The sequence below is a fragment of the Tachypleus tridentatus genome, chromosome 11 (genome assembly GCF_004210375.1).
Source record: "Tachypleus tridentatus isolate NWPU-2018 chromosome 11, ASM421037v1, whole genome shotgun sequence".
NCBI lineage: Eukaryota > Metazoa > Arthropoda > Merostomata > Xiphosura > Limulidae > Tachypleus > Tachypleus tridentatus.
The window spans coordinates 67,460,966-67,483,314 of NC_134835.1; the positions used below are offsets into that span (position 1 = coordinate 67,460,966).

The following is a 22,349-nucleotide window of genomic DNA, read 5'->3' on the forward strand; positions in this document are numbered from 1 at the left end:
CTTATGTTTTTTTGCTGTTTTTCCCCGTTTGATAAATACTTGTTTGTTAGCCTTTGCTTGATGTCCTTGCCTTTTTTGAATTCTTAATTTTCAAATTTAATTGTGCTTTAGGAAAATAATTTATAGCAGTACATGAACAATTTTGATTGTATTATATGCAAATTTTTTATTTTTTTAAAAATAAACTTACAGTCTGGTGATCTCATGAGAGCTTATCCACCATTTGTAAATTTTTTTGAGAAGACCAAGGAGATGCTTCTTCAATGTGATAAGAATAAACCAAGATTTCATGCTTTTCTTAAGGTAAGGAGCTTTGAAACATTAACTTTCATTTAATGTAATATATTCAGCAATATCTGTCTTTAAGTATTTTCACATAACTTGCATTTATTTGACCAAGTTCTCAAGTTTAGATTAAAATACAGTGTTGTAAATGTAGTGTAACACTATGAATTCATGTAAAAGTAGTTAAATGGAAAGTAAGATAAAAGATATGGTAACTTAAACGTGCTTTATCAACTTGTGGTTAGCAAACATGATGTACAAAGGTAATTTCTATATTTGGGGTGTAGTGTGTATATGTAGTATAAGAAATAGTCTAATAAGTGGAAAATATTAAAATAGTATTAAAAATCTCTTTCCATCACAGTGTGTTTGGGTTTACTTCTACAAATACCTTTTTAATATCTGTCAGAACAAACATTACACGAAATTAATTCCCTATTGTGCACATAAGTTGACACTTGTTTCATTATGGGTATAAAACTCTGAAGTCCACACTTGTGTGGGTTATTGAAATGCTTTCATTGTGCATTTAGACATTGGAAATTCTAACTGGTGGGGATTATTGCTTGAATTCTACTCTAAGAACATAATATTTATAGTTCTGTGTAATACATCAGTATTGTGAGTCATCCATTCATGTTTCACCTTATGCATTACACTGTTTACTACATTAGATATGTACATCTGTACGTCATATATTCTATCCTGCCGAGTTAAAATATTACGAGCAAAATACATTAGTTAATTTTATGTTAAAATCTTTATTAGATGCACAGCTCTTAAAAAGTATAACTTCATTTTTATAAATACATGGAATGTGAGGAATAGTATACCATATATTCAAGTGATTTTCCATTGGCAATCCTTCATATTTTCTTTTTTATAATTTGTGTACATGCGTGAGAGAGATTTTATCATTTAAAAGCTACTTCTTGCATGTTACATTTTCTGAGTAGTGAAACTATATGACAGATATCACTGTCATTAAATGGATACAATTATTTTTGAGAAGTGTTGCTTAACTCCTTATGTGAACTAACTAGCTTATGTACTCAATTCTCATGAAATAGATGACTGTTAGTATTTATTGAATCCAGGCTTCTAAAATATAACCTGAACTCGTTAAAAATAGCTGCCACTTGGTGTGGATGCTTGTTTGTGGTAAGGGGAACCTTCCAGAGAAGGTTCTGTATTTTCAGTTTACTTTCTCTGGGATCTGAACATCCACCCACATGTTTGCCATGCATGGTGACCCATGAAGGGGAGGAGAGGGTCCAACCCCTGCATGCCACTTTGGCTTTGAATTCCTGTAGAGAATTACTTTGGGGTGTTGGGCATTCTCAGTGGGTGCTGTGGACCTTATGTCTGATGCTCGCATTTGGGTATAGTGCTCGTAATCCATGGCATTGTCATCTGTCCCCTTGTATGACTCTGTGGTTGATGGGTCCACCATTATGGATCCCCCAAATTCAATAAAATAATAGTAAGATCAGATCATTGGTAAACAACCTCCACTCCTGTGGGTTTCATGGCTATTTACCCATTTTTATCCAGAACTTTTTACAGGAGAGAGACTCCAAGTTCATGTGGTTTTGCATACTTTCCTGTTCTTTTCCACAGGGATTTAAGAGTCCTTCAGTGCTGTGTCTTGAGTGTCACACTTTTCAGTATCAAGATTAATGTTATCACTGCACAACATCTTTCTACTGTCACGAATGGGCTCTAAGTCGATGACATCCACGCCTCATGTTGGTTGTTGGACATGAGGTTTATTCAGTGGCAGCTTCACACTGCCCTCAATCACTTGTTGAAGTGGACCACAGGAAATAGTTTTATCTTTTCTTTCTCTAAACCATTTGCATTCACTTTTTGCCATCAATGGGGTGTAAATTCTGATCCCAAGCTCCATCTCAGTGATGTTGTACTTTCTATAGCTCCTGAAGCAAAGTTCTTGAGGCTTATCTTTGACCCTAAGCTAGCTTTAATTTCTCAAATCTAGCATCTATGTGTCAAGTGTAAGAGGGATCTGAACATTCCTCCGTGTCTTCTCTTCCATCTCTTGGAGAGTGGATTAATGTTCTATGTTTAGGATTTATCATGCCCTCATTTGCTCCAAACTGAATTATGGGTTTCTGGTCTATGATTCTGCAAAGATCTCAGCCTTCTAGATCCCATTCACCATGTGGAATTTCATCTTTACACAGGGACTTTCTGCACTTCTCCAGTCCAGTGTGTGTACACTGAGTCCCACAAACTTCCCTTTCACCTCTGCTGTTTGCAACTTTCTTTACAGTATGTCATTAAACATTGATCCTTACCATAGCATTCTGCCTGGAGTTGTCTTCTTTCCTCAGTGGTCTATGCTCTTTCAGAATAGATGGTCTGCATTTCCTTTAGCTTTCATATCCAGGTACAGCTGGCTAAGTTGGGTGTGCCATTGGATGATGTTGCTGTTTTCACTGATCAGCCCATGTTGTGGCTTATTACCTATCTTTGATTCATCTGAGGAAGTTGGATACTCCTGATTGGAAGTATCTTATTATTTCTGCTGAACAATTTTCGTACCAGTTTTCTTTTCCTATTTATACTGATGGTTTGAAATCAGGTGACTGTGGGATCTGCCATGATTTGTTGTAGCTCAGTGATTGATCATGGAAACTCAACAGTTTCTGTGTTCTTAGCCAAATTGTATGCCATTTCTCTTGCCCTGGATTATGTAGAAGCTATGCAGTATACACATTGTACTATTTATGCCAAAAAGTGGAATTTAATTGTTCATTTTAAACCATAATTCAGGATACCCTCAACATTTTTGGGACCCTTAATGTTTAGATAACATTTAAGAGTTCAGATGATTTCTTTTAATTCCCCTGGTGGAGGGTCTACTTTGGAAGGCATATGAGTTATAATTAATTTTATTTTTGTTTCAAACTTGCTTGTTTTCTTACATCATGAATAAAGTTCACAGTAATGATAGAATTAATACAGATAATATATTTTTAGTAAAAATAATTAACCTTTCATTTTGATATCATATACTAAAGAAATACTAAGTATTTTAGTCAGTCAATATTAAAAATAATGCTTTGATATTAACTGAATGTTTTATTTAATTCAGTTTAGCTGACATTAGAGTCATCATGCTGCTGATTCAAAACAAAGTATTAAACAATTACTGTCAGTTATCCTAAAAATTGTTTTTAATTTTTCACTTTGACACTAAACAGAACAATTAATTTTCATTAATTGTTAAAGAATCAAACTAAACCCACTATTAATGATACAACTATGTCAAGACTCAAAAATTTGAGAAAAATAACCTTATCTTTCAAATGGACATCATCATTACCTTTATAAGAAATCATTGTCAGTGTATATTATTCGAATTCAATAAACTTAAAATGTTAGAGTAAAATTTAATATTATTAAAATGAATTTGTGTTGTTTGATTAGTTTGTTTCAAGCCTAACCTAATATACTTGCTAATATCCTTAAGTAATGATGATGTATAATAGATTAATTCTGTTTTTCAGTAGGTATAGTATCATAGAAAAACTTCAAGTATGAAAAGAGAATCACAAGAATATATAGGAACAAAAAAAACTGATTTTCAAATGTTATAGTTTTTAATTTTGAGTTTCAAGTGACCCTTGAGGCTGAAAGCAGTCACTTGAAACAAAGTTAATTGATTTACAGAAATGAATGTCCTTTTTTATGCATATATTATTTCAAATAATATAAGAGCAATGTATAACAGATTATAGCAGTCAAATGAAGTTTCACAATTTATTTTATTTCTGATGTGAAATTGTAATACATCATTTCTCATTTTGAACTAAACTCATTTCAAAGTATAAGGAAAAAGGGTCTGAGATTTGAGCATCCATTCAGCACATTCACTTTGTACATCCTGACATAAATTTATGTATATTTTGTACATAAATGTATATGAATAGGTATACTGATATGTACCTATTTTTACAGCTATCTTTACAAAGGGATACTGTTCATTTTTAGTGTAATTTATCCTCCTTTGAACTTTGATGGAAATACAAATTTTCATATAATATACCATTAGCTTGAAGAATAATATGATTGAAGGATTTCTTATACCATTTAATGATAGGAAATTATAGTAGATAGACTCTAAGTAGATTGTTTTAGTATTGTATTGTGCAATTGAATTTTATAATTTTTATCTACTTACCCAGCGTTGTCAAAGTAAACCTGAGTGTGGTCGTCAGAACTTGGTTGAATTACTTATTCGTCCTGTTCAGCGTCTGCCTAGTGTAGTTTTGTTGCTAAATGGTATGTACAAATTTCAGTTTTACCTCTAAATTCTTTTTTTGTAGTTTATATTGTTATTGTTTTTTTTCATTGTGTTATTTCCTGAAGATCTGTTGTTATCATTGGAATATAAGCTTCATGATATTGATGTTTCATTTAAAATCCACCAAATCTAGTATTATTTTTTTACATTTGATATTCATGAATGTTATAAAATACTTAAGTATTTACTTAAAGAGAGAATTATGATTTTTTTTTTGTTCTTAAGCTAGAACCTTCTAAGTTATTAAATATAAATAAAGTTCAACTAGTACAATAATTTTCAATGACAGATATTCTGAAGCATACACAAAAAAGTAACCCAGACCATGAAGCTGTAGACAAGGCTATCAGGTCTCTGAAAGAAGTCATGATGTGAGTATTTTTGTTTTATTTTTAACTTTACTAATTAAAACCATTTTATTAGAGATAATCTTTATGGACAAGATTTTCAAATGGTCTGAGGTAGTATTCAGATTACGTGATTTTGATATTTGTAGCTTTAAATATAAAACTGAGTTTGATATACATTTGTTGAACAACAGTTATGTGAAAATTAGTTTTATAAGAGCTTTCAGAAGCAATTATTGCAATGTACATATTCAAATCAAAAGAACCTAATATTTAAACTTACTGTTTTTTTACAATCTGCTTTTCAAAGAGATTGTTTTTAACTTGAGTTTCATGCTTTGTATTTTAGAAACTAATATTTCTATTTAGTACTAATTTAACATCTGCAAATATAAACTGAAATTTTGTTAAATTTCATGCTTTACATTTTAGAAATTTTCTCGTTAGTAATTAACCCTTTTGCTACAGGTCGTGGTTGAAGACCATGTCATTGCATCTGTTAACTTGCTTTCAAAATTTTATTGAAATACTATTTTATTAATTTATTTGAATAAGTATTGGAATTGAATTGTAGATTATAATTCAAACTTTAATACTATATATGAGTTGATTTCTTATTTTAAAAGTAAATATTAAAAAAACACATAAATATAGATTTTAGTGAATGTAGCACTGTTTAAAATTAGATGTTTGTGATGTTAAAATACTAACTCTATAGTTTCATATAAGTTAGAAACTCAAATTATTAATATTATTAAGCTAGAATATAAAATTAGATTCTCTTATCTTTTTATTTTGCTGAGATATGACTTATGTACTGAATTAAACACAGTGGCCCCATTTACCTCTTACCATATTTGAGAATGGCTCCTATATACACATACCTCCATATATGACATGTGAATAATCAATCAACAGCTTAGAATGTCTTCAAAGTGACTTTCTAAGCCATTTCAGTTTGCTCAAGGTTCATATTTTTTAAAATTTAATTCATGCTTTTCTCATGCTAGAATGACTGTATAACACAGACACAAATGTTTTAGTGTAAGTAGCTTAAGTCTCATAATGCTATATATTTACATGTACACTTATTTTTCATTATATAGGCTGTCTAGCTAATGTTACATAACTTGCATGATGTGGTGCATGTGCACTCATGTTATGTATCCAATAATATAAAACTGAGCTTCAGTGTTCCCTTGGTTACCAAGTCTAATAAATTATAGTTGAATTATATGGTGTCAGTGTAGTTAATTATGATTTTTTGGTTATTTGACTGTATATATAAAACCTAAAAAAAAAAAATCTTGCTATATTCTTCACTTGCAAAATTTTAAAAGGCTCAGTAACCTATATCCAGTAGCAACCAAGTACGAAGATTGTAGCAAGAAGAGATAATTGTTTGCTGTGCTTCCTGATTTATTGTTTTATATTTTAAGAAAAATATGTTTCGTAACTTATTTTTAAATAGTAATAATCTATATATACATATATAATGTATAAAAATTGAAGTGTAACTGTATTTTACAAAATACTAGTCCAATAAAACAGCTGAGAAAGGGAAGACTAAAGGTCAGTTTTATATCACTGGATACAAAACATGAGTGCACATGCACCATGTCAATGCAAGTTATGTAATATTAGCTAGGCATAAAGTCTGTGTAATGAAAAATAAGTGTACATGTAAATACATAGCATTATGAGACTTAAGCTACTCAGACTAAAACATTAGTGTCTTTGTGTTATAATATATAGTCATTCTAGCATTGAAAAAACATAATTTATATTTATTTTTATTTTTTTTAATGGTGGTTGCATGGTTTCTCAACATGATTAGAGTATAGAAAATAAAATAAAGTCTTGCTGAAAACAAATGTTTGAAATGTTTTTAAGAGGTTCAAGAGATTACACAGTATTTGAGATTTTAGGGCAAAGAAAAGTTTTATTTTTTTTAATCATAACATGAAATAATTTTACACTCAGACTAGTAACAAAAAAAGACTAATTTTACAAACAGATTTTTAATCAGTGATGTCGAGAAACCCACTTGTTGAGAAATTTATATGCAAAAACAGCTCGTTTGGATTGAGAAAATATTTTACATAGAAGAGCGAACAACGTTGTTCTTTTCTCAACCCAAACGAGCTGTTTTTGCACATAAACAGATTTTTAGTTAAAATAGTTCTTTAAATAATCTCATTTTTTTGTCTACAAAATGCATGTGGTCTTTACCAAACATGTACCAAATGTGAATTTAACAAAATTTAATAGGCTTTTAAGTAAAGATTGAAAATTTTTTATACACAAAAGAATTGGATTTTTTTAATGAAGCATTTTTACTAAATATTTGTTTGTGAAAACATCAATTCTGTTTTACTACTAGTCTGAATGCAAAGTGATTTTCATGTTATGATTAAAAACTATCTTCATCCCCAAAACCTCAGATATTATGTGTCTAATCTCTAAATCCTTCTAAATACATTTTAAATATTTGTTTTCAGTAAGATTATGTTTTGGATGTTTTTTTTCTCTACTCTGTGTTATTTGTTAATTTGACTGACCTCTTAACTACCATAAAAAATTAGGAAGTATAAGTTATGTCTTTCTAATTCTAGTCTAAAGATTATAACACAGGAATAAAAATTTTTAGCCAAAATAGTTCAAGTCGCATAACATTATATATTTATATTTACTGTTATTCTCATATTGACCTTCCACTTGTGTATGGCTAATGTTACGGAACTTGCATTGATGTTAACACATGCACTCGTGTTACTGTGTCTAGTAGTATAAAACTGACCTTTATTATTTACAAATGACTCTATTTTGACTGTGTTTTAGTAGACTAGTATTTTGTAATATACAGTCACATTTCAAATATTATACATTATATATGTCTGTAGATTATTACTATTTAGAAATAAGTTATTAAAATTTATTTTTTAAAACTTAGACCAGTAAATAAAGAAGGAAAGCAAACAATTAACTCTTCTAACTGACACAAATATACTTGGTGCTGCTTCTCATAGGTTAATAAGGCTTAAAATTTTGCACATGGAGGATATAAATTTTTTTTTCAGGTTTTATGCATGTACAGTTGAATAAACCATAAACCAAAAACATAAATTACCATATCAATACCATAGAATTCCATTATAATCTATTAAACTCAGTAACTAAGCTGTATTTAAATCTAAAAAAAACAATATATAAACTTTTGAGCAGATTGAAGACAAAAGCTTTTTAACACTCCTACGAAAAGTGGGGCCTAATAGGCCCCAGAGCAACTTGAAAGGTTATTAATATTAGGCTAATAATTTTGTATTTAAATGAAATTGCCATTTAAATCCATTAATGAATGGATTAACGAGATTCCCACTGTCCCTATCTACTATCTAGCGAAACCACAGCCAGGGGAACGGGCTTGGAGAAATCAGGACTAGAAACGTCTTTTCGTAGGAGTGTTAAAATATCTTCTCAAAAGAACGAAACAGCTCCTAACACATTAAAATGGGTGTGAAAGCCACTAGGAAGACATTTTAAGCTGTTGATTGGTTATTTACATCTGGTTTGTGTATTTAAGTAAGCATATATAAAGAATTGCTTCCAAAATATAAAGAGGGGAACATATCCACTATGTTTGATTCAGTATATAAGTAATATCTCAGCAAAATGAAAAAATATGACATTTTATATTCTAGCTTGATAGTATTGGTAATTTGAGTTCCTAATTCACATAAAACTGTATATAGACTTAGTATTTTAATGTCAGAAACATTTAATTTTTATCACTGTTGCATGAACATATCATGGGACCCACAAAATTCTTTATTTAGAAGTGTAATTTTAATATTTAATTTTAAATTAATAAATTAACTAGTATATAATGGTAAAATTTGAATTACAATCTACAACTTAATGCCAAACTTGTTGACAGAAATTCATAAAATAGTAATAAAAAAAAAATTTGAATGCAAGTCATTAAACATGATGACATGGCCTTTGAGCCATGACCAATCATGGTAAAGGCAATTGAATTTGTACTTCGGCTTCTACCATTTCAGAGTGAGATTCTTTGTAATTAATACAGACTTGTATGTGAGTTACTTATAACAGGGAGTCTGTTTTGAACTTACTGTTTTACATTTGGCATACTTCATTGTTAAAGCCTTTCAGATCAGTACTTTGTAATGAGAATACTGTGTGTTTTTGTATTGTTTATGCAAAACTACTTAATTTCTAAATGATATATAAACTTAATATAATAGTGATGGCCAATTCATTTAATCCTCTTTAATGTTCAGGATGTTTTTCCTTTAGGCACATTAATGAAGATAAGAGGAAGACAGAAGGCCAAGTGGCAATGTTTGACATTATAAATGATATTGAAAATTGTCCAGTAGGTTTCCTTAACATGAATATGTTTACATTTTGCAAATATTAAGACCTTGGCACTAATCTAACAACTACAATACATGAAAATTTTTGAATTTGTATTAATTTTAAATTTGACGTTACTCTTGTTTTTGTTGTTAATCAGGAAAGTAATAATATAAGTGACTGTATTTGAATGATTGTTTTTGATAGCAGGTTCACCCAATAGCTCACTTAGAAAACAAGAAAAGGCCAAAAAGTGCAACAACTAATAAAACATACTCTAAAACAGCATATAGGTTGTAGTTTACTGAGAGTATTAAAAGTTTGTGTATCAGGCTGCATGTATTGAGAAATTGGCATTGATTTATGGTTGAAATATGGTATCATTAAACCATTTATATAATAATCACACTCTAAAAATAAGAATTTTAAATTGAGAAGAGATTTACTCTTGGGCTGAGTTGGTTTTTGATGATGTATCACTTTCTACTTGTATACTTCAGTTTATGATCAACTTGTGTAGCATTGTACTTTTTGTGTGCACATGTGCGTGTCAAGATTTGAAATTGAAATTAAATTTACAGTACCAATTAATTGCTCACTTCTGAGTTCATCTTCTATTATAAACTGCAAATGTAGTTAAAACAAAATATATTAATTATAAAAACAGTAAATGGAATGAAACCAAATACCACAATACCAAACAGAGAAAGAACAATTGAAACAATTCATTATACTTTTGGTTAGTCATATATTACTGTGTGTAACATTATTCACACTGTTATGTTACATTATAGTTTTAGTAATTGTGAATTAAAATATTTTAATAATTTGTTCTCATGAACATTTGCTTCTTATATCTCTTACAATATCATAATCATGTTAGGTTTAATGAGTGTGCTACCTTTAATATTCACACCAGCTTTTATATTGTTGCTGTTTTTGTACTTTGATTTTTCAGAATTGTTTCAGCAGTTGCAGTTTGTTATCCTGTTGACCCTACAATGTGTTTTTTTCTTATTACTTAATCTTTATTAGGTTTAGGAATTAATGTATGTGTGTAGTGGTTTGTGTAAAGAAAGAATTTTTGGTTTTAGAGAAAGAAGATTCTAATCATATGCAGTTAGTTAGTAGTCTTAATTGAATGTTTGTTTTTATGTATTTAAAAAAATATTTTTTAAGTTCAGTTTTCTTTAACTATATGAAATTGTATCATTAATTTTTATTATCATTTGATTTTGTGGAGGTTTTTTAAGGTAAGGGTTTACACAGTTCAGTTACTAAGGTGTTAAGTAAGTTTACATAGTTTTTAATGACTTAGTAAAATGTCTTTTTACCAATAACCAAAGTATATTAAAAATGAAAAAATACTTCCATCTTAATATATTTTGGTGTTACCTTTCCTTTGTCATATTGTTAAATGTAAAACTTGGAAACATTTGGTGCTTAGATTTGTTTCATAACTTTTGTTTAACAAAACCTAATTTTCAGGCTCACCTATTGTCTTCTCATCGAAGTTTTGTAACAAGAGCAGACACTCAGGAACTAGGAGATAGCATTAGTCGTAAAGGAGACACTATTACCATGTTTCTGTTCACTGATATGCTAGAGGTAATTGTAAACAGTTCTTGTATCTCATCTGATAATACGATGTAAACCTGATAAAACATTTTGAACAATGTTAACAAAAGTTTTGCTGTGTACATCTTATAATAATAATAATATAAAAGCAACACTTCAATTTGTTTTATTATAAAAGATTTTTAAGGCTGTCCAGCTTTATCAAACTTGTAGTTTAACTTGATAAGTTATGTATAAGATCATTTTATGACAGTTGAGCTCAAAATTTTCACATCAGCTTGTTTTTTGTTGTTGTTTTTTATCTACAACAGGGAAGAAAATAATTTGGTGGATTTGATTAGTAGAAACTGCTAATCAGTATTGAACTTGATTAGCAATTCTGCAAATATTGTTTAGAATCTTTTTAACATACTTCAATTTAACACATTATGGCAACTTAATCCAGCATTAAAAATCTTCAACTCTCTCTAAAAGACATCTAATGAAAAGAGGTAAATGATATGCTTTTATTCAGCTCAAACTCTAACATTTAATTGTATTATACATGACTTTTCATGAAAAAAATAGTTTTTTGTATATAAAGTAGAAATCAAAACTGCAAGAAATACCAAACACCTCAGTTTTTGCAAAATAAAGCAATAATTGATTAACCAGATAAAGTGGCTTGAAGATATTGCAACTGAACAAAGTTGTTGTAAATGTGCTTTCAAATTAGTGTAGTTAATTTGTTTTTGGGGGGAAGGCTTTATCATTCTCTTCATAATGTAGTTTCACAGGTATTTAAAAAAAATAAAACCTAGTGAATTTTCAGCAGTAATTACTCCTCTTGCCATGAGCATCTTTTACTGCACATGTTGCAAGGTTTTTAGTGAGTCACGTTTAAAATTGAATTAAATTACCATTTGTTAATGTTGTACCAATTAGTATAGTATAAGATCATTGCACTGATCAACATTTTAACAGTATGGAAGCTTTAAGTTCATTTTATAAACTAATATTAGGAAAAAAAAAATCTGAATTACCATAGTATGAGAAATGTAATTTTTTTTTTTCTTTAGGCATCTCTTCCAAGAGGTATGAAATTTAACTTAAACTACTCATTATGACATTGTTACCACTGAGACAAAGCATAATTTTCATAGTATTTTCTCTCTCTCTCTCTGTTATAGTCATGAAATAGAAAACCAATCCCCTCTTGCCATACCCTTTTGATATATCTTTCTTTTAAGATTTGTTAAGTTCTTTTTATGTGTAATACTATGATTTTCATAACCAATAGAATGCCAAGGTTTTCATATATCAAATGATATGTTATTTTCTGTGCAGAAAAATGTTAATTTCTCTAAGTAGAAGCTTCATTCTTTTAGGAAACACATTGATTAGCTTGGCTTAATTTGTAATAGCTCTTGTAACATTGCTAGAAAAATTAAGAAAGTTAGGGAAAATTGTCTACCTTTTGAATGTCATTAATTTACATTCTTTGATGATTTATTTCAATCAAAGAAGATTTAGTGCAATACTACCATTAGTATAAAATAATTGGTTTACTTGACCTCGACAATTGAAAGCAAGAAAAGAAAAAGGTCTGGTTAAGACTATTTCTTATTTTTCATGTTTATTATTTAATTATCAAAATAAAAGTAACTAAATATTAAAATAGGATTTTTTTTTAAGTAAGCTAAGATTAGATTAGGTAAATAATTAATATAATAAAAATGTTTCATGAGGAATGCAAGTGAGCAGGACACAGGTAATGTAATTTAATAGTGTAGAATGAGCTGCATATGCCCTAAGTGATTTACAGTTTATAATGGCAGATACATTAGTTAGATGTGGTTTAAAGGGCAATAAAACAATAAAACTTGGTTATAAATAGGTGTGTACTATTAGTTAAAATTTACTTAAACAAATAAGGTTTCATGATAGAACTTGAAGTCATTATAGAAAGAAAAGAAAGTTAATTTAGATTTTTTTTTCAGTGGTTATGAGGTCATTTAAATTGACTAATCTTATATAGAGCGGATAGATAAAATATAAATTTTTACTAGAAAAAGTTTAAAGTGTATTTAAAATGCTTTAGAGATTGCACAAATGACTTTTGAAATTTAAAAAAAAAAGTACTTTTTAATCTTACCATGAAAATTACTTTGCACTTGCACTGAAAACATGATATATTCACAAACAAATCTTTGGTAAAAAATACTTCATTAAAGAAAACTGTGTGTAAAAATGACTTGTATTGATTACTAGAAGTCTGGCTAATTTTGGAAAGATGCATATACAGTGTCAGAAGAAGTTACAGCATTAAAAGTATTCATATAGTTGGTCCATGCAACTGAGGCTGTATTGAGAGAGTTTGTAAGAGGCTAAACATACAATGCATGTACTACATGTAATTTAGTCTAGTGTAGTTTGCTAGGCTACAAGTGCTGACTGAGCACATTTCAAGTGTCAAGAACAAGTTACTACATAATGTATGTGTATGCAATATGCATATGACAAAGAGTGATAATGTACATGCTCTTTAGAGGAAATTTCCAAGAAAGGAACTTCAACTTTGCTTTTGATGTATCAAACTGGAACCTTAAGGTATTTTCATTGTGTCATAGGAAGTCTCACTACACAAGAAAATGATGATTTGAATGTTACACTAAGTAAAGAGAAAAACTGCAATACAAATCTGGATATTTTGTCCCCTGTACTGTCACTAGCTAACGAGTTAATTCTTTAAATTAGTTACTAGTATATTCACTTGGTGAACAAAAAAAGTCTCCGGATCCATACTACTCGTGAATGTTCTGAAAGTTGGCTTTAAATGTCTTTATTTCATATTATAAATTTGTAGATACATTAGCCTACTATGTAGTTAATTTATATTGTTAAGTGGATTACTGTTTTGTTGTTCTCCAAATAGATCTGTAAAAGAAGAAGTCGAGGAGTTGGTGCTGGCAAAAGTCCTGGTATAACAACTCTCTCAGCAGCAGGAGCTGGGTTTAAGTCACAACAGAAATGCTTTAAACATCTTCAGCTGATGCCTTTACCCCATATTAAACGTGTAGTGGACATAAAAGAAACTAATGGTAGGCTCGATTAATTGAGTACATAGAACATATAGAAATAAAAACTTGAAACTGTATTAGTGATGGTAAAGTAGTGTTGAAATGGAATTGCAAGTAGTAAATACAAATTATGTTTTTTACTCCAGAGTGCAAGAACACTTTTGCTTTAGTAGTACGGTCCAATCAGGAATTGAAAGAAAGACTTTACACTTTTATTCTGCTTGGTGAGGATGTTGACAAAGGCCATTTCCTTCGGTTGTTATGTAGACACATGGCCAATGCTGTATGTCGAGCAGATGCTGTAGGTGGTTTTAATCTTTTTTAATTAATTTATTTGATATGTGTTTTAAAGAAAATTAACTAATTGTTAACATTAGTGTCAGTAATGTCATTTCTTAATATGTGTACCTTTATTGAAATAGTTATAACTGTATTATGTTTTTTTTTTTGTGTGTTGCTTGAATTAGTACCAGTTTTGAAGATCAGAAAAGTTATTTATCTCCATACACTGTTGATATGTAAGCTTTGACTGTAAACAAACAAATAAAAAAAACATGTTTAGTAAATTTATCCTTCATCTTGTAGAAGAAGATTGGTTATTTTATTCTTCTCTGTAAAAAGAAAGAAAAACAATCTTAGACAAATGAATCATTCTTCTGCTTTTATCCATTTGCTGTAAATGTTATCCAGTTTTATTGTTGAATGATTTTGGAAAAAGTAGTTATTACAATGGAAGCTAAAAGAACACTGATTAATAAAAAACAAACAACTTTGTTTTAAGAAGATTTGTTTCTTAAAATATCTTGTTTAATTACTTATCAAAAATAATATAAATTATCTAATAATGAAATGAATATCCTGTACTGTTTGGTACTATGAGCAATTATACATATTTAAAATTTATTTATTGTTATTTTGCATCAAAAAAGTTAACATTTTTATCTTCAATACTTGAAACAAATTGTGCAGATGAGATAAAAAATTAAATTCTGTTGTCTATGCTATTAATAAATGTTGTAAAAATTATCTGAGTAATTGTTTAATTTGAATGATATCTAGTACTAGTGATAAAGAAACAGTTACAAATATTTTATTTATTTTTTATTTAAGGTAGTCAGACAGAGCAAGGGAGCCCAAGTATGAACTGTGTAGAATAAAAAGTACTAAAGTAATTTATGTTTCAGTTATTGAGTAATTTATATTTTCATCATCAAAACATTGCCTTTACAAAATTATTATAGTAAAGATATAATCAAACCCTTGCATGCAGTCCTAGTGAAAGTTGCGTTCTTGCTGTGAGGAGAGAAGTTTTATTTAAAATTGTGTTTTGTTATAAACAAATGGTTGTTGCACAGACCACACCTAGTTTTTTAAATATCTGAATCTTAACATACCCAGTGTGAAATTTTATGGGTTTTTTTTTGTGGTGCCAGTGAATAGATGGCACCACTGTTATTTTGGTCACATGGCATGAAGATAAGCATAACTGTTGGTTGTTTCACATCTTAACGCAAGGCAATTGAAAACATTCACCAGTTTACCATTAAATGGTCAGAAGCTGTTTAATTTGCATTGGTAATATATATATATATATATATATTGTGAAAATTAATTCATTTTGATAAAGTAAGTAAAATCACAAGTAAGGACTGTGTTAAGAACAGCAAATCCAAACTTCTGACTAATTATATTAGTTTGTTATAACTTAAAAAAAAATAACAAACTGAAACACAAAATGCTGCAACATTGTTTACTTTTGTGAACAAACAAAAATGCTGCACTAATTGTTAATTTTTGTTTTGGCTTGTTTTTTAAGTTGTAACAAACTAATATATAATGATTTTTCCTTTACATTTAGTACTATATTAGCATAATTATAAATGCATATTACAAATAATAGTAATATCCCTGATGGTTTCAAATGTTTTCATTTAACAGGAGAATTTTCTTACATGTCTTGAGCCCCAGCAACTGGCCATTGAAACTTCTGATATCTCAAGCAGTACTCTCACTAGAGCTATCAAGTTAGTTTGTTGGGTTTTGAACTGAACTTACTGTTCTTACTTTTTTTTATCTAGAAACAGTAGTGTAAAGAGAAGTACTTCACAGATATATTTTTATTTTGTATTACAGAAAATCATGCAACATCCAAATAATATATCGGAACTTGGTATTGATTTTAAGAAACTGAAACCAATTAAAAGTTTTGTAACACCAATAGGATGCAGATATTTTTTGTGAAGCATGTTTATGCATTTAAATATTGTTGTCAAATACCTAAAAAAAAACATCAATGAAAAATTGCTGCTTTCTTTTAATTCATAACTTCATTAGAAGCTACTACTTAACAGATATTCTTATTTAATTGTATTCATTCACAGAAGTTAAAAAAACAGCACATTAAAACTAAGATATAAAAACTACTGAACAGAAGATAAAATCTATACTGTTTTATCAAGCAACTTTGATAAAGGATATATTTGTGTACTTAAGTCAATAACTTGCTAACTTTCTCATCATATAACCAACAGTTAAACTTTGTATTCTAATGTTAATAAATGTGTAATTCAGTATCGGAAGAAAGTGGACTGAACATTAAAACTTTTACACTATTGAGAATTGTTTGACTGAATAAAATGTATTTTATTAATATTGCTTAATTATTACTTATTTATTTCATAAACAAATGCACATTATTTTTTCATTTTCTAGTAGTATTTAGCTCAGATATTTGTTTTCATTTTTTGTGAAAACCTTTTTTTAAGAACTATGTACTTAGTGCTCGTGTTTCTGCTTGAAATTGCTTTCTTTGAATATTTTTGCACTTATTATCAGATAGCAAGAAAATAACAGAAACTGAACACTGATTTTTTACATAAATACAGTGTAACCTGAAGTTATTTCACTTAGCTATCAGTAACTATGAATTTGTTACATTTTGTTGTGGGTTGGGACAGAATAGATGAATTAACAATATACTATGCCCATGTTACTTCTACCAAAGAAAAGTATTTTTGCACTTGCTAGTAGTGAAGTTATTACAGACATTGATTACAAGTCCAAAGAGGTATTTATTACCATAATAATGATTTGGTATGCTCACTTTTAATATTGTGTACAATTTGTACCTTCTTTTCTAACAAAGAATACTGATGTACTTGAAAAGTTCAGGTGTGGACTACAAGGATGTTACAAGGTTAGAAGGGTTATTTTATGGGAATACATTAAGATGTCTTAATGTCTAAAATTATTGAGAGAAAAAAAGGTTAAAAGTTTGAGACAATACCTCACCTTTGTACACAGAATTATTTCCCTCATGCATCTGCATGCCACTAGCCTCAAGTAAACTTACACCTAAATACACATCTTTAACTTGAACTGTGCTGGTGCATGTTGATGTCATTATGCAACAATAATACCCCACTGATATCAGGGCAACACATGAGGCAACTGTTCTTTAAACTCAGTGGGTCAAGTTGCATTCTTCCTTACTATATATCTTCCTCCTACTTGTATACATGGTCTTCGTCAGGCTCTTTCTTCATCTGAATGTTTGTGGTGGTGTTCACTTCTTACTGGAAACCTGGATGAAAGTTCTATGAGTTCAGTTCTCATTATCTTCCTGAGTTTTCTTTTTTCTTAACCTTGTTCTTTAACTCCTGTTTCTCATCAGTCTATGCCTAACCTTCCCATATCCAGATTTCAGACCTTTTGCTTTTCTCTCACTCTCCCACTACCCAACATCTAGTGTGTTTTTTTTTTTTTTATGTCAGTAACTAACCTGTCATGTCTATCTCTGTGGTACCTGTCTCTTCACCTGCAGCTGGTTTCATTTCCTTCCAACAGTCATTTTTAATTTTAGGTTTAAGTTTAGGTACTAATTAAAACAGTTTTATTTTCCAATGATACATTTTTTATGTTAGTTGTGGTGGTAGCTGATGTTTTACAAAAGTGTATTTGGTGGGTATAATTGATACTTTTCTGTTTCTTGTATTTGTAAGAACATCTTTTAAGAACCTAATTGCCCCTTTTATGCTGTGTAATATATTTACATGTGAGTTATAAATTATATATAGCTGTTTCATCTTTTGATGTAGAGCTGCTTACAAAACTAGAGAGAAAATAGGAAGAGCTCTATCTACCAAAAGAAATACTCCAGGGAAGCGGGGACTCACACGAGCTGTGTCTTCCATTATAAGTCCTTTACGTTCCAGAACCACTCCTACCTCATCATTAAAATGTTTACGACTAGCTTCAACCACAAACTTGACGGTGTGTATATGGATTGATTTTTTCAACTTTTGTACTTATTTTCATTTGAATTCTGTTTATGTTCATATGTAACTGTTATATTGAGTGGTTTGTGTCATCTTCTAACTTTTGATTATTCATTAATGATATTTTAGAAGCCTGCTTACTCTAAAAAAAAATGTCATTTTAAATGTCTTGATTTTTTAATATATTTTGAAATGTGAAATCCTGTTTTGTGCTGAGTGGAATTTTAAAAGCAAGTCAAGCAATTAATTATGTGTTTGTTTCATATCATTAAAAAAAATAAATGATTGGGGTTGTATATTTGTTGCAAAGAATATAATAATTATGATTGCATCCTTATTATGTTGGATAAGTACTTAAGAAAGTCTATTAATTATCAGCATGCCCAGTATATACGAACATGCTGTTAGATAACAGGTAAGACTAATAATAATTTAAGCATAATTTTTTTTATTGGATCCTCAATGAAAATAAATGCATAGTAGGACTTCAACCATACATTTCTTTTTACACGGCTGTCTTCCTGAAGTCCTTTTCATCCAAACTGAGTACCTGGTTGTGCCATCTAAAGCAATCTTCACTGTTAAACTTGTTTATAAACTAATCAAGTCTGATTGTATGGGTTAAAACATTTAATTTTATAAAAAACAGTTTAACTTTGGTTAAATATTCTGTTGGTGTTTTCATGTATTCATTAATTGGTTAAGAGAGATGTAGTAGTCAATTACACCATAATCTACTTTGATACATGCTTGTTTGATTGTGGTGTATCTATTCATTTGTAGTCAAATGCAATAAGTAAATGTTTGAATATTTTATGACAGGATAAAAGTCTGTAATTTAATTTCGATTAATGATTATTAAACTAATATTACAGTTCAAAAAAGATGTGTTTTTGTATATAGGAAAGCTGGTATCACTGGGAAGAGGTTAATATTGTTCTATAAATTCATAATTGTCAAATGGGCTGACGTAGGTTAGTGACAAACATTCTTAGACTGAATGTTTGTGCATACTCATTTGCTGCAAAACATTGGTGGCAGGGATGAAGTGTAAAAGTGGCAGTTAAAATCTGTTATTTGGTCAAACAAGACCAGTCTGATAATTGTTAACGGCTACTGTTAACTAACTACATTCCTTCCAGTCTATCAGTTTAAAATTAAAGTGGCTATGTATAGATACAGCCCCTTTATACAGCTTCACTCAAAATATTCAGATACGAAAAGAAATTATATAATGAAGTTATCTGTGTTGTATGTGGGCGAATAAGAGTTAATATATTTAAATTTCATGATTTACTGAGTTTTTTATTTTTTTAATATATAAAATTTAAATACTGATTATTTGGCAATATTTGTTAAATTTGTGTTTTCAAAATTTGTTTTTTACCATAACAGATTTTAAATTTTTTTATTTTCTGGCCTGTGACTACTTTTTACAGTTTTTAACTGTATAAGAAAAAAAACACAAAAAAATACTGTGTGACTGGCAAGAATTATTTATAAAACAAGTATAAAAAACCTTTCAAAATGATAGGAAAACATTGTTGAATGATTAATGAAGTTTAACTAAAACAAATTAGATTGTATCCCCATCAGTCGTGTAGTAATTCTTGAACCACTACATTTGTGGTAAAAACTACACACAAAAATAACATTATCGTGAACAAAGTTAGATATGTACTCTGAAAGACATTTAAATAACACTCTTGAATCTTTTAACTGTATTCTAGGTCAGGAACTAGAAAACATAGTGCAGATCAGACATTCTGTCAGACATTTTCAGCTCTTTTGACTGTACAAAGGATAAAGATATATTTGCTAGTAATAAATGTTTATCCTTTATGTTTTGAGGCCAAGTAGGAAATATGTGTTAAAATATTAAAATAATATTAAAATTTATTCACAATTTAAACATTTTTAAATAGAGACTGTAACATTAATAACAATAGGCCTATTTTTAGTTCACAAATAGTAGGTGTAATATGTAAATGTAACATAAAATGTAGTTGAAACACTTCTTGGTAAATTTTATTTTGCTTTTGGCTATGACTCAATGTCATAAAACTTTGAATTAAACTAGTTTGCTCCAATATCACCACCATTATCAAATAATAAAGATTGAAAAAACCATCTTTTAACAAATTAAAATTAATGTTAAGCATTCAACATAAGCACCATAGTTGGCCTCAGAACAATTGGGTGATGGTTTTGTTGTAAAGTGATAAAGTATTGGGTTTTCATAAGTTATTTGACCCCTTTTAAAAACTAATATCTTCAAATATATTATATATAAAACACTTCACTTTTATTTAACTTGTCTCAGTACACTTTCATATGTGTACCTTTTGTTGCTGACAAAGAATGTCTAGGCAATACTTTATCTTCATTCATGTTCTGTTCAACATCTCAGAAATTATAATTCTTATTGCTGTGATTATTCTATGAAGATCCATGATATTATGCACAGGTGTTGAATATATCTGACCTTTCACAACCTCCCACTAGAAAAAAATTCAATGGTGTTATGTCAGGGTAACGTGGAAGCTATAGTGTTGGGTCCACCTGTCTGGGAATGTTTTATTCAGGAATTATTTTATAGAAATGTTCCTTCAACAGATCTACAGTGTAAAGAAGAAAAAAAATTAACTTGTAAATATAATTTAGATACAGCATATCGTGACAGTAAGAAAATAAGCAAATAAACCTCCATTGTTTACAAAATTATTTTAGGGATTTTACTAATGAAAAATACTACACTGCAGGTTGGTTATCAGCATTGGAAATGACACAATTCTTGCTGGGAAAACCTTTCAGCACACTTCTTTTCATAGTAGTAGTTGTATGTAAACTCTGTTTTAAGTTTTCTTTAAAAAAGCACAAATATTTAGTTATTGTAAATGTAGTAGCTGAACAGATTATAATTATGTAGGAAGCATCTGTTTAACTTAATTGTGAAGTGTGCAAGGAAGTTTCCATCCTGTATTTGTGCTACAGTAAAGTGTTAAGCTTACTTTTATAAATGAGAATATTTAGAAAATCGTGTTGAACTTGCAGCTTTGTTTATGACATTTACAAGTTAAAATTTAATAGTATGATTTGGTATAAATTATTAACTGTGGCCTTTCCTTAATTTTATGGCAAAGTGCAACACGTCTTAATATATTATTGATGAAAAATTTATCAAAAGTTGCATAAGAGAGAAGGTGAATTTTAGTACTTATAGTATTATAAATTCTGTGTTTTTTAATGAATGTGTGTACAGGTGTGTGTCTGAACTTGTGTGTAAACACAGAGTTGTACCTATCTTGTTAGTGTCTATCATTAATCAACACTGCTTAATAAATTTAACAGCATATCAACAGTAGACGTTGATTTTGTATTGTGTAGTGTTTTGACAAGTGAAGTTCAAGCAATAAATAGGATCTAATAGTCTTTTGCCATTTTTTAAAGGAACTTGGGAACTCATCTTTGGCAACTAGCACATCCAGTCTTCCAGTGACCCCTATGTTAGGAAAGAAAGTAAAGAGTGCATCCTTGGGACCTGCTACCAGTAAATACCTGTAATCAACTGTTTGTCTGCTGTTTTATTATAGTTTGTATTGAAGTGAGAAACATTGCTGTCTTTTTACTCTGTTTATGAGCAGTCTCATTCTCTCAAAACAATTTTCAAATTTTCATACAGCTGAAGCTTAAAAATGAAGAGTGGTTACATTTTTTTAAGCTGAAATATACTGTGTTTGTGTATATTGCAATAATTGTGAATTTATAAAGTTTATGTTTATTGTTGCACACTGTAAATGTATTAATTATGTTGTAGAAAACCTCCTTAAATGTGTTCGTACAATAGAGATTTCAAAGAAATGTGGTTACATCATTACCTTCAAGCTTCTCAGTCTGATAGAAGTGCCACTTATTGAGTTTGAAAAGAGAGAAATCTTGGGATTGAATAAATCATAATTATCTGTTTAAAACAGTGGAAGACTGAATACTTAACCCAGGAGATTTGTCTTCCTTGTAGCAGTGAAGATTAGGTCGGCATCTAAATTATTTATACAGACACTTGTAGGTAGTAAAGACTAGCACAAGTAATCTC

General features: G+C 29.4%; 1 protein-coding gene across 1 annotated transcript in view; it reads left to right on the plus strand.

The window, feature by feature from the left end:
* The window catches only part of LOC143232370 (protein ECT2-like), a 70,635-nt gene extending 48,592 nt beyond the window's left edge, over window positions 1-22,043 (plus strand). The window contains exons 14-23 of the mRNA XM_076467713.1: window positions 193-303; window positions 4,497-4,593; window positions 4,905-4,986; window positions 9,283-9,361; window positions 10,831-10,950; window positions 13,835-14,000; window positions 14,126-14,280; window positions 15,918-16,003; window positions 18,077-18,251; window positions 21,707-22,043. Of these exons, the coding sequence (XP_076323828.1) occupies window positions 193-303; window positions 4,497-4,593; window positions 4,905-4,986; window positions 9,283-9,361; window positions 10,831-10,950; window positions 13,835-14,000; window positions 14,126-14,280; window positions 15,918-16,003; window positions 18,077-18,251; window positions 21,707-21,820 (1,185 nt within the window). The 3' untranslated portion in view covers window positions 21,821-22,043. The remainder of the gene's footprint in view (window positions 1-192; window positions 304-4,496; window positions 4,594-4,904; window positions 4,987-9,282; window positions 9,362-10,830; window positions 10,951-13,834; window positions 14,001-14,125; window positions 14,281-15,917; window positions 16,004-18,076; window positions 18,252-21,706) is intronic.
* Window positions 22,044-22,349: the final 306 nt, after the last annotated feature.